Source organism: Vipera ursinii (assembly GCF_947247035.1).
Source record: "Vipera ursinii genome assembly, chromosome: 4".
In the NCBI taxonomy this organism is placed as follows: domain Eukaryota; kingdom Metazoa; phylum Chordata; class Lepidosauria; order Squamata; family Viperidae; genus Vipera; species Vipera ursinii.
Genome location: NC_139514.1, coordinates 34,899,008 through 34,912,953, shown reverse-complemented (window position 1 = coordinate 34,912,953; position 13,946 = coordinate 34,899,008). Strand labels below are relative to the sequence as shown.

Here is a 13,946-nt window from a genome sequence, read left to right as displayed (position 1 = left end):
AAAATATAAATAGGTAGAAGGTACTAGGAGAAAAAGTGAATTTGATTTCATTTCATTAAAATGTGAATACATAGTTAACAACTTCAGTACCTCATATTTAATATGTTCTCTCTTCCGGCCGGGGGTAGGCAACCTTGGCTCTTTTATGACTCATGGACCTCAACTCCCAGAATTCCTGAGTCAGACGCAGGAATTCTGGGAGTTGAGGTCCATGAGTCATAAAAGTGCTGAGGTTGCCTACCCCTGCGCTAGGCTAACAATTATAATTTGTGTCTAAACATCATGTAATCCAAGATGGACATCACAACAACACACTTTCACTTTTAAAAAGCAGATATTTCTAATCTTCTACAGAGGAAGGAATGTTAGATTTGAACATGCAAGCCCAAAATGCACCCAAACGCATTATCATATGATATAACATCATTATTTAACATTATATCTAAATAATAACAAAGTAAGAATACTTAACTTTAAGTGAAAACTTGAATAGACAGCAGAGAACTACTGTTAGTGTCCTATAAAGTTAGTATGGTAATTTATGATGTAACTCTTCCAAACGTAATTGCTTTCTTCAGTGAATTCCCCCACATGACATGGCCAAAGTAAGTGAGATGCAGTTTTGTGATTTAAATGTTTAAATGATTTAAAAGTTTTGTGATATAAATGGCAATTTATATTCTCTTTAATTTTATTGTTAAGCTTTTATTTCTTTATTCTCTGTATATTTAGGAAAATTTAAACAAATTGATGACTAATTTACGATCTACATCTCCTCATTTTGTGCGTTGCATTATTCCCAATGAAACAAAAACTCCAGGTAAAAGTCTGTGTTTTCTCTAAGAATATATTTTGTTTTTAATACTTAATCTAATGGGGGAGAAAGTCCTGCTTTTAAGCATGCATATATATATATAGGAATGCATTTATTGTCCTATCATTTCAGGGGCAATGGATCCTTTCCTTGTCCTCCATCAACTTCGCTGTAATGGTGTCTTGGAAGGAATCCGCATTTGCCGCAAAGGCTATCCTAATAGAGTCATTTATGCTGACTTTAAACAAAGGTAATGTGAAGAACAATGGCACAGTCAAATTGTTACCTTTGCAGAATTGATATTTGTTCTTTAATAGCATCTCAGGAGATCCAGTTCTTCATTTATTCTGGCCAAACTGAATAAAAAAAATGACATGAAATATATATTTTAGAATATGCAATAGTTTGCATTCAAAGAGGACAAAAGGATGCTTCCGATTCCACAGAGTGCATATGTAGTACAGATTTCAACTTCTGAAAATGAGCACATTTTTCCAGAATAATTTTGCATAAACTTGTGGTTACTCAGCTTTATCACCCTCAAATATTTAAAATTTTCAGCTGGCATGGATGGTGGGCCAGAGCGAGTTAAAAATTCTGGCTGTTGCAGTTACAGCATCTCTGAAGAGCATCACATTGAGAAAGATTTATGTAGACATATTTGATTAGGTGGACAAAGTGTCTGGGTTCACTTAACATACTTTAACTGGTTACATTTTTTGTGTACCCTGAAATGTTAATCAAATCCTATGAGTTGTCACAATCTGCCAAACCACAAAAAACTAATCCAGATTAAAACTAATCAAGTTATATGAATGTTTGAAATAAATAAACAAATAAATATGTGTAGTGTGTGTAAATCAAGTACAATGTCAACATTTTTTTTACTGTATTAAGCTTGTTGTGCAAAGGCACACACTGTGAGGTATTAGTAGACTTCCTGATTCCTAAACCAAGGAAGGAATTATACCATAGTCTGGACTTTAATTTATTTGTCAGTTATTTATCTGCTTCTATCAGATATCGCATCCTGAATCCTTCTGCAATTCCAGAGGACAAGTTTGTGGACAGCAGAAAAGCTGCTGAAAAATTATTGGGCTCTTTGGATATTGATTTTAACCAGTACCGCTTTGGGCACACCAAGGTAAAGCAGTTTACTTAAGCCAGCAATGGAGAAAATGGAAAGACATGTTCGTAGTTGGTATCTGGATCAGAACTCTTTAGAATTTTGAAATAACTATTATAAGGAGAATTGGAATTTGTGTTATTTAAACATGTATCTTCTGATATGTAGCCCTATTGATAAAGTCTTGCTGCATTATATTTGGGAAGAATAGTTTTATCTCAACAAGGAAAGGACAGATTTAAAATAGATCAACTACCAGGTCCATAACCTTGCTATCTACAGGTAGAGATTACGTGAGATTTCAATCAATTGTATGAATCTTTTAATGCAAAAAAGGTTTAATCCTGTGGATTTATAGTCATCCTTGAAATCCTTCTACAATGCGTTGTTCTCCCACCATGAAGAAATGGAAAACATTACTCCAATTTTCTCTAGATTCTCAATTGGCTTCTTTGCATAAGCAGAGTTGTTCCATTGTAAATAGCTTACCAGAATATTGTTATGGTTCAAATACATAAAGGGAGAAGCATATCTAAAGTGCCTTGAGTAGGGATCAGCCACTGTGTAATTTGGATCCAAATGGTTTTACTGTATCCAGGCTGACAACAAATACATAAAGGGAGAAGCATTTCTAAAGTGCCTTGGGTAGGGATCAGCTACATTTCGGTCCAAATGGTTTTACTGGGCTGACAAATCAATCAGCATTCATATATTTTTGGTATCAACTGAGACCATTTCTCCACTAGTCATGTAGAGAATCTTCTAGCAATACCTGGCCATAATAATGATATAAAACCTGCCTTTGTTTTCTTATATTGGCACAATGATAGTTGAATTACTGTAGAAGCCTTTATAAATAAATCACTAACAGACATCCTGCCTTAGAGCTGATTTAAAACTCCTGCTGCTTGCCAACCTGTGCTTTATACAGATAGGCAAAATGTTGTAATATTTATTCCCGTTTAAATTTCCTAAATATCTGTTAAAACTTGAGCAGGATGCTTTTGAAACTTTCAAAAGCTTTCCTTTTTCTATGACAGAGGCTATTTATTGTATATATGGAATGTGACAGGAAATCCAAAGTAGTAAATAACCTTTGGATTTATATTTATATTTTAGATTGGTTTCCTTGCCTCAAATAAAATACAGAAAGATAATTTCAGTTATCTCTGATACTGTCTTTGATACTTCGATATATTTGATACTGTCAAATACTAGATTGGCCACCTACTGTCTGGGACCCACTGCTTTCCAATGATTGCTTTTTCCTTGCACCAAAGCCAAAAGATTAACAACCCATCCACTTGTCAAAGGACCACTTGTCCTTGAAGAAGGACAGTGGCTATTATTACTTTGCCTTTGTTCCCATATAGCATTTGTGAAATCTAGCACTTTCTCCCCCTTCATGAATCTACCTCCTTTCCTGCTTACACCCACTTCTCTACTTAACACATAGATTTAAACATACTGCTAGGCTAGAAGACGAGTTAATTATTGACTTGCTGCTCCTCCTGTCAACTGTAGTGTAGCTGGCATATTTTAATTAAGTTCCAGAAAAGATGAGCTTTTGCAAAGATCTTTACTAGAATAAAAAAAAGCCATGACCTAGCTTTCCTTCTATTAATATATTCACTTTTAGAAATTATATTATATCCTTCATAGAATCCTAGAGTTGGAACAGGAAAGCTCCCAGCGTTGTATGTGTACCATCCAGAAGAAGATATATTTTCATTGCTAGATTGTCTAGCCTTCCACATTGTGGAATATGGCTCAGTGACTAGAGCAATTTCATTTAGCAATGAGATATAAAGACAATATTTCTTTGTTATTATGTTTACACTTATTTGTATATACACATAAATATATCTGTCACTTTGCTTCCTGTCAGCAGTTGTAAGAGTAAACAGCACAGTAGGTAATCTGTCTCTATGTGTCTTAGTTTCAGTCCCAATTCTAAACCAATTTTTTATTGGTTTAGAATTTTATTACATTTGTACATCTAAGAATGCTATTGCAGTATTCTCAGCCTTCTCTTCTCAATGGAAAATACCCTTAATTCTTTAACATCCTTTCATGGGAATTTCTAGCCCCCAATCGTTTCATTATCCTTCGCTGAACTTATTCCAAGTGAGCTCAATAATAAAAATAAGGTCTGACCAAAGCAAAATATTTTTTTTACTTAATTTATTTATGAAGAAATATGTGGACAAGTCCCTTCAGTTTTCTTAGCAAGGTTTTTCAGAAGTGCTTTGTCACTGCCTCCTTCCTAGGGCTGAGAGAAAGTGACTAGCCAAGATCACTCACAGTCTCTCAGTTTCTAGCCTGATAGTTAACCACTATATCAAATGCATTCTATTCTAAGATATTTTTCATGAGAAATAATATAAGCCAGATGTCTCTCGTCCTAAAGCTGTACTTTTAATTTTTGTTTCCAAAGTGAATTTTTTATTTGTGTCTTTATTATTTTACTTGCAGCCTACTTCTCTGCAAAGATCATTTTTAATTTATTTCCATCTATAAAAATGGCATATTATCTACCCATTCAACTTTCTGTCATGTGTAAATTTGATAAATATTCCTCTATTTCTGTATCTAAATCATTTGTAAAAATATTGAAGATTTGAGGACCCAGTCCTCAGTTATCTTATTCAAAGCCTCAGTACCCAGTCCATCTTCAAGACAACTTTGTCTGTGGTCCCAGAATCAAAATCTCTCCTATGGACACAATTTCCATATCATATTTAATTTATAGTATTTGCATTTTCCTTCCCTGTCTTTTTCAAAGCCTGGAAACATAGAATGGAATACTGTTTGAACCCTCAGTGTATTCACCTTTTCCAAATGTCTACTGAAAATTAAGTAGTGATTTTAAGTTTAGGCCAGAATTAAACTAATCAGTTTCAAATTAAAATCCGAGAGATGTTGGTAATTTGGATTTCCATATACATAAAACCTCCTGAGAAAAAAAAATAAAAATTAAAAAGAATAAAATTGCATTGATGTAGAATGCAGTGAAAGTAAATTAAGAGCAGGATCATTAAAATTGGACCTAGTATTAGGATTAAATGGCAATTGCTATTAAGGAAAAAACCTAATGGAAAAAGGTATATTCTAAGCTCTATACAGTGAGGGCGAACCTTTTAGAGACCGAGTGCCCAAACTGCAACCCAAAACCCACTTATGTATCATTGGGTGCTGGGTAGGCATGGCCCATTGGGTGGGCATGGCCTATTGGGTGGGCATGGCTGCGTTGTTTGGATGCATTTTTTTTTGCACATGGCAGCGCAGGCCTAAAGCAAAAAGCTTTTATAAAACCCAGCTGAAGGCCTAGGACTGGGGCGATGGCGCGCGTGCCCACAGAGAGGGCTCTTCATGCCACCTGTGGCATGCGTGCCATAGGTTTGCCACCATGGCTCTATAGTATAGACTTATATTATTATTCTCATTTGCTTTTACAGTTTTTAATTTAAAGAAAAATGAGCTACATTTTTATATTTCAAGAGTCAATAGTAATTTCAATTAATTAATTAACCACCTTATGCACTGGATAATGCAATATCACTTCTTCTAAACCTACATTAAGATTTCATAATCTACGATAGGGAATGGCAGCAGGTGTAAGATCAGAGGGCCGTATCGACCTCTGGGAGGGCCTCTCCGCTATTTACAAGCGGTGAGGCGCTCCGACCCTCTGCCTTCGACCCAAGGTTCTGGGAGCGGGGATGTGCAGCCACCTGAGCTCCGACTGGTGTACCTAAATGCCAGGTCCGTTGCTAATAAGGCTCCCCTCGTCCGGGATCTAGTCAAGGGTGAGCAAGCGGACCTGGCTTGCATCAGGGAAACCTGGTTGGGCCCAGAGGGTGGTATCCCCCTGGTTGACCTTTGCCCACCAGGCTTCCGGGTGCTACACCGGCCTCGGACTCAGGGTAGGGGTGGGGGAGTGGCTGTGGTTATGAGGGAGACCTTATGTCCGCAGGAGGCCACCGTTCCTCAGATAGTCGGGTGTGAATCTCTCTTATTAAGGTTTGGTCCTAGGGCGCAGTTGGGCTTGCTGCTTGCGTACCTTTCGCCTAGTCGCGTAGCAGCAGCCCTGCCTGAGCTTCTCGATATCCTCTCAGGGCTGGTGATTGAGTTTCCCAAACTTATGGTTTTGGGAGACTTCAATCTACCATCCCTGGGAGGAGTATCTGAGTTAGCTCGGGAGTTCATGGCTTCCATGACGGCCATGGACCTGACGCAGGTAATTCATGGACCGACCCATGAGGGAGGTCACACCCTTGACTTGGTTTTCTTATCTGGTCGGTGGTTAGATGATCTTGGTGGGGGCTCCCCAATTGTTATGCCCCTGTCATGGACCGATCATCATCTCCTGCGGCTGGTCTTCCATTTTGCCACTCCCCACCGTGGGGTTGTTGAGCCAACTAGATGGTTCCGCCCCAGGCGCTTAATGGACCCTGAGAGGTTTCAGGCAGCGCTGGGGCCCCCACCTGCCTCCTCAGCTCACAACTCGGCAGATGCCTTAGTGGAAGCCTGGGAAAGGACGGCCACGGAGGCACTTGACCGAGTTGTACCCTTGCGGCCCCTGACCCGGCGCAGATCCCAATGGGCTCCATGGTTTTCCGCGGAGCTCCGGGAGATGAAGCGTCGGAGACGGGGCCTAGAGAGCGTCTGGAGGTCCACCCGATCTGAATCCGACCGATTGCGACTAAGAACCCATATTAGGTCTTATCTCGCTGCGATGAGGGTAGCGAGATCTAACTATTTCGCTGCCCTCATCGCGTCCGCAGATAATCGCCCGGCCGCCCTGTTTAGGGTGACCCGCTCCCTCCTCAACCAGGAGGTCAGTGGGGATCCCTTGCAGGGGCGTGCCAAGGAATTTAGTCAACATCTGTCGGACAAAATCGCTCGGATTCGGACCAGTTTGGACTCCGACTGGGCAGTATCGGACGATCAGGACACGAGTGATCTTGTCGATGTCATCTGGGAGGAGTTCAATCCTGTGACTCCGGAGGAAGTGGACAGGATCATGGGGAGGCTGAGCTCCACCACATGTTTATTGGACCCGTGCCCTTCCTGGCTGGTTTATGCAGCCCGGGAGGGGACACGAGGCTGGTTCCAGGCGGTTATAGCTGCTTCTTTGAGTGAGGGCAGTTTTCCCGCCGCCTTGAAGGAGGCGGTGGTGAGACCTCTCCTCAAGAAGCCTACCTTGGATCCGGCTGTTTTGAATAACTTTCGTCCGGTCTCCAACCTTCGCTTCCTTGCGAAGGTTGTCGAGAGTGTGGTGGCGCATCAGCTCCCTCTGGTCCTGGATGAAGCGGATTATCTAGACCCATACCAATCGGGCTTCAGGCCTGGGTACAGCACGGAGACGGCATTGGTCGCGCTGGTGAATGATCTCTGGAGGGCTCGGGACAGAGGATACTCCTCTGTTCTAGTCCTATTAGACCTCTCAGCGGCTTTCGATACCATCGACCATGGTATCTTGCTGCGGCGTCTCAGGGGATTGGGAGTGGGAGGCACGGTTCTTCAGTGGTTCTCCTCCTATCTCCTGGGACGTTCGCAGTCGGTGTTGACGGGGGGGCAGAGGTCGACCGCGAGGCCTCTCGCTTGTGGAGTCCCTCAGGGGTCGGTCCTCTCGCCCCTTCTGTTCAACATCTATATGAAACCGCTGGGTGAGATCATTCGTGGTTTTGGAGTTGGGTATCATCAGTATGCTGATGATACCCAACTTTTTATTTCGACCCCAAACCACCCCAGTGATGCCCTCGACGTGATGTCCCGGTGCCTGGAGGCGGTCCGGGTCTGGATGGGGAGGAACAGGCTTCGTCTCAACCCCGACAAGACGGAGTGGCTGTGCGTACCGGCATCCCGGGATATTCAGGATATTCCACCCCTCATTATGGGGGGTGAGTCATTACCTCCTGTAGATAGGGCTCGCAACTTGGGAGTCCTCCTAGATTCACAGCTCTCTTTAGAAGACCATATTGTAGCTGTAACTAGGGGGGCGTTCGCCCAGGTTCGCCTGGTGCGCCAGTTGCGGCCCTATCTAGACCGGGATGCCTTGCGCACGGTCACTCATGCGCTCGTGACCTCTCGTCTTGATTACTGCAACGCTCTCTACATGGGGCTACCCTTGAAGACCACTCGGAGGCTCCAGCTGGCACAGAATGCAGCCGCGAGAGTTGTGTCGGGGGTTTCCCGATACTCCCGTGTTACACCTTTGCTCCGCGAGCTGCATTGGTTGCCAGTTGTCTTCCGGGTGAGGTTCAAGGTGTTGGTAATGACCTACAAAGCCCTCCATGGCATGGGTCCAGAATACCTTGGGGAGCACCTGCAGCCGACGTCAACTTCCCTCCGCCCAGTACGCTCCCACAGAGAGGGCCTCCTCAGGGTGCCGCCAGTCAAAGAATGCCGACTGGTGGCCCCCAGGGGGAGAGCGTTCTCTGTGGGCACACCGGACTTATGGAATCATCTTCCGGTAGAGCTCCGGATGGCGCCCGACCTCCGCTCCTTCCGGCGCGACCTTAAAACCCATCTTTTTAAGGAAGCGGGCCTGGCCTGATGGGACGGGGTGGGTTTTGTTATTATGACGTTAATTTTAAATCTGTACTATGGGCATTGTTTAATCATGTTTTAATTAATTTTAACTTTTGTATCTGTCTTTTATGTATTGCCCTGTTAACCGCCCTGAGTCTCTTGAGAGAAGGGCGGTATATAAATTAAATAAATAAATAAATAAATAAATATTTTTATCTTGCTATTGCAGTGTGCTGATACAGCTATTATTATGCACTTACATTGTTGTGCTTTGTTACATGTCTGAAACTGATCTGTGTGTCACCAATAACAATTGATTAAATTCATTTGACAAACTGATGTCATGTATTTCAGGTTTTTTTTAAAGCTGGTCTCCTAGGCCATCTGGAAGAAATGAGAGATGAGAGATTAGCCAAGATCTTAACACTTATTCAAGCAAGAGCCCGAAGCAAACTGATGCGTACTGAGTTCCAGAAGATGGTAGAACGAAGGTATTATGCTACATACTCTTCATGACACTATACACTGGGAATAAATCTTTACTTCTCTTTTCCAAGTGATTATATTATACAGCAATTTTTCTCAGCCTGGCATCATACAGATAATGCATGTTCCAAATTTACAAGCCAGGATCAATTTCACCATGTAGACTACTAGGAATTTGTTGTCTAAAATTAGATATGTGAAGGGACTAGCTTGAGTAGGCAGTAGGAATTTGACTTAGGAAATGGAACTTTGAAGTAATTAATGTAGTATCTGATATTTCATAATTGTGACTAATGCCATGAAATGCCAGAAAAAATCTATTGTTTTTTTCTCTTTTCTCCATATTATTATCTTATGCAAAAAAGGGTTTTTTATGCTGACTCAGAGTTGAATAAGATTCACTTCCATTTCTGCACTGGCATGCTCTGGCTAATTTTTCCCCCTGTGTTCCACTGAAGACCATGAGTGGGACAGCCTTAAGTTATCCTTGGTTACATCATTGTTAAATTAACCTCTCTTCCATTATTCTAACCTTATCCAAGGACAGCCTCAAGGTATACAGTATAAACCCTGTCCAGCTTTTCCATGACTATGGAGGGAAGTAAGATACTGTAACTGCAGTAACTTGAAACATTGGCAAAAAGGGCAAGATAATGACTGCAATAGGCATAGCAAATATCATCCTGGGATAACTGCCAGGAGTCATTTGATGTGGAATGGCACATAAAAAAATTACATGGATTCAAGGATAGGTTTAGAGCACTATAATTCAGCAGTGGAGAAAGACCTACTGTAAATTTGGATCTCTAAGAAGGAAAAATAGTTGATCCCTTTGTTACATATAAGTAAAGGCTCATATATTATTGTCTTCTTATTTCAAAGGGTACTTATACAATATAAATAAAAACATGTACAGTATACATATTAATAGTAACTATTACAGCTGTTTCTGATAATGTGCGAAAAATAGATAACTGCGCTTTATTGCTTTGAAAATGCAGATGAAATGTAGAAATGGTGTACACAAAATGAAGCATAAAATTTAGAAATAGGAATGTTTTAAATATGTAGCATCAATGTAGTATTTAGTACATAAAAGAGAAAAGGTTATTACGCAGAAGTAAGATCATGAGGAAAGATCCAAGTACTAGTACTAAAGTTGGCTCCATTTCAGATAACTAAGACTTCCTTCCTTCCTTCCTTCCTTCCTTCCTTCCTTCCTTCCTTCCTTCCTTCCTTCCTTCCTTCCTTCCTTCCTTCCTTCCTTCCTTCCTTCCTTCCTTCCTTCCTTCCTTCAGAGATGCCCTGCTTGTGATCCAGTGGAACATTCGAGCTTTCATGGTTGTGAAAAATTGGCCTTGGATGAAACTATTCTTTAAGATCAAGCCCCTCCTAAAATCAGCAGAGACTGAAAAAGAAATGGCTAATATGAAAGAAGAGTTCCTGAAACTGAAGGAGGCCTTAGAAAAATCAGAAGCCAGAAGGAAGGAACTTGAAGAAAAGCAAGTTTCTCTTGTACAGGAGAAGAATGACCTGCTTCTCCAGCTGCAGGCAGTAAGTATCAGTGTTAATTAATCCAACCCAAGCTTTGGTCCAGCAAAGGAAGCTTGCTGTGAAACTGTTTCTGTTAAGTGCAAACAGTGAAATCCAGGGGCATGTAAAAGAGCATCCATTTAATTCTAGCACAGGTTTTTAACAGTGTCAGCCTTAATTTACTCAAAACTCCCCTTCCTTTCTTTTCTAAGTATTTCTAACATAACATTTAATTACATTTTATATAATATAAATCATATTATATATCCTGGAGCACTGGGGAACTACCAGAGGACTGGAAAAGAGCTGATGTAGTTCCCTTCTTCAAAAAAGGAAAAAAAATGGATCCAGGAAACCACAGACCTATCAGCCTGACCTCAATATCTGGGAAGATTCTGGAAAAGATAATCAAGCAACGAATCAGCAAACACCTAGAGGCAAACAAAGTCATTACCAAAAGCCAACATGGGCTTATCAAAAACAGATCATGCCAGACAAATCTTATTGCATTCTTTAACCAGGTGACAAAATTAGTGGACCAGAGGAATTCTGTAGATATAATTTACTTGGACTTCAGTAAGGCATTTGATAAAGTAGACCACTACCTAATACTTGATAAGATAGAAAAATATGGGTTAGACAGCATCACCACCAGATGGATTTGTAGCTGGCTGACCGGCTGTACTCAGCATGTGGTCCTCAATGGAACTACATCTACATGGAGGAAAGTGTGTAGTGGGGTGCCCCAGGGCTCTGTTCTGGGCCTAGTGTTCTTCAACAACTTCATCAATGATTTGGATGAGGGGATAAATAGGGAACTCATCAAATTTGCAGATGACACTAAGCTGGCAGGAATAGCCAACACTCCAGAAGATAGGCTTAGGATACAGAAGGATCTTGACAGACTTGATCATTGGGCGCTATCTAACAAAATGAAATTCAATTGTGAAAAAACTAAGGTTTTACATTTAGGCAAGAAAAACCAAATACACAGGTATAGTATAGGTGGTACCTTGCTCAACAGTAGCAATTGTGATGAGGGTCTTGGACTCCTAGTGGGAAATCACTTAAATATGACCCAACAGTGTGATGTAGCTGCCAAAAAAGTCAACATAGTGCTAGGCTGCATTAACAGAGGGATAGAATCAAGATCATGTGAAATGTTAATACAACTTTACAATGCCTTGGTAAGGCTACACTTGGAATACTGCATCCAGTTTTGGTCACCACGATGTAAAAAAAGATGTTGAGACTCTAGAAGGAGTACAGAGAAGAGCAACAAAGATGATCAGGGAGGTTAAAACATATAAGGAATGGTTGCTGAAATTGGGTATGTCTGGTCTAATGAAGAGAAGAATGAGGGGTGACATGATAGCAGTGTTCCAATATCTCAGAGGCTGCTACAAAAAAGAGAGAGTCAAGCTATTCTCCAAAACACCTGAAGGCAGGACAAGAAGCAATGGATAGAAACTAACCAAGGAAAGAAGGAACCTAGAACTAAGGAGATTTTTTCTGGCAGTTAGAACAATTAACCAGTGGAACAACCTACCTCCAGAAGCTGTGAATGCTCCAACACTGGAAGTTTTTAAGAAGAGACTGGACAGCCATTTTTCTGAAATGGTATAAGGTTTCCTGCCTGAGCAGGGGGTTGGACTAGATGACCTCCAAGGTCCCTTCCAACTTTATCATTATTATTATTATTAATTATTATTATTATTATTATTATTATTATTATTATTATTATTATTATTATTATTATTGATCATTGCACAGTCAGCCAGATGTTCAGACTAGATTTGGCATTTTTGTTTACCTATTGGCATTTTGTCTACCTGGTATAGGCAGATATCATTGCAGGATGGAAGCAGTTCTTAGTAAGGCCGCCTTTTGTAATTGACTAATGGCAAATTTGTCAATGCCAGTGGTGTTCAAGTGGTGCTCCAGTTGTTTTGGGATTACACCCAAGGCGCCTATTACTATTGGTACTACCCTTGCTTGCCTTTGCCACAGTCTTTCTATTTCTATTTGTAGGTCTTTCTATTTTGTTATCTTCTCCAGTACTTTCTTGTCTATTCTGCTGTCTCCAGGCACTGCCATGTCCACTATCCAGACTTTTTTGTCTTTCTTATCGACAATTGTTAAGTCTGCAGTGTTATGTTGCAGGTGCTTGTCTGTTTGAATTCTGAAGTCCCAAAGCAGTTTAACTTTATCATTTTAACATTATCATTATCATCATCATCATTATTATTTTATTATTATTTTTTATTTTTTTATTTTATTTATTTTATTATTTTATTTTATTTTATTGCCCTGTACACCGCCCTGAGTCCTTCGAGAGAAGGGCAGTATATAAATCAAGTAAATATAAATATAAATATATTATTATTATTATTATTATATTATTAAAGAGATAAGTAGAATTGAAGGCTTTCCAGAAAAATGATTGATATATTCTCCATCTTATAAAAAATAAAATTGATGGGTACTAAAGGTGTTCACAAAAATGTTTTACTGTCAAAAATTGGAAAGGAGAATATGTTTTTTTCTTTTAAGAAATGCCTGAGATCAAATCAAATCTTTTATTATTATTATTATTATTATTATTATTTATTTTCACTTGCTGCTGAGCAATATGGCTCTCCAAAGTTTATAGCAATAATATCACCTAAGTTATCTTCAAAGAAAGATGGAAATCAGAAAAGCGCTTTACTGTAAATAAGCTGATGATGGCCTCTTCCTTTTAAAGAGAGATAATGTAAATTCACCATAATTGGAAAAAGAAAATACTTTAAAAAACCCTTCCAAAATAGTATTTCGAAATCAAATGGATTGTTTTTGTATAGAATAGAAACTCTGTGGTGGTTTCTATTTTCATATCCCTCCTGTGTTGACTTTTTGGAAGAATCAAAGAATCATCTTTTGCATCTTAAAAACCCAGAGAGATGTTTCATCTGGTTTTCAATGTTACAGTATCCTCCTTCTATAGAGCCCATTCACAGGTTCATCAGTTCATCAGTAAACTGGGGACATCAGTTTACTATGATCAAACAATCCTATAATGTATTTATGCAGAAAATATATAAATGAATCAGATGTGACCTCCCTGAAACAGTGCAGAGAGAGGAGAATCAAAAAAGTCCATTTTACACTATTAGTATAACCTTGGAAACATTAAGGAACAAAATTAGTACTTATTCCTTAAAGGTACACCCGTTTTTACCCTTTCAATTATTAAAGTTTTTTCTCCAGTTGGCTCCTGGTTCCACCAATATTTGACAGCTGTACTTAACATTCCATTTAGAAAGCTTGTATGAACTTCAATTTGTCAGAAGTTGCATACTCCTATGATAATGGAACTATGTTGGTAAGCCTAGAGCTTTCACATGACGTTTGAAAAGATGAGTCAAAGTCATTAGGAATTCAGCTTTGCATCAATAGTGCTGCAACTAG

The 13,946-nt window shown here is 39.9% G+C and overlaps 1 protein-coding gene across 1 annotated transcript in view; it reads left to right on the top strand.

Moving 5' to 3' along the window:
- The window catches only part of MYH15 (myosin heavy chain 15), a gene marked incomplete at its 5' end in the record, with an annotated part of 95,347 nt that overhangs the window by 37,811 nt on the left and 43,590 nt on the right, over positions 1–13,946 (top strand). Inside the window, 5 exons of the mRNA XM_083361353.1 lie at positions 733–820; positions 947–1,064; positions 1,835–1,958; positions 8,832–8,968; positions 10,262–10,517. Coding sequence (XP_083217479.1) covers positions 733–820; positions 947–1,064; positions 1,835–1,958; positions 8,832–8,968; positions 10,262–10,517 — 723 coding nt within the window. The remainder of the gene's footprint in view (positions 1–732; positions 821–946; positions 1,065–1,834; positions 1,959–8,831; positions 8,969–10,261; positions 10,518–13,946) is intronic.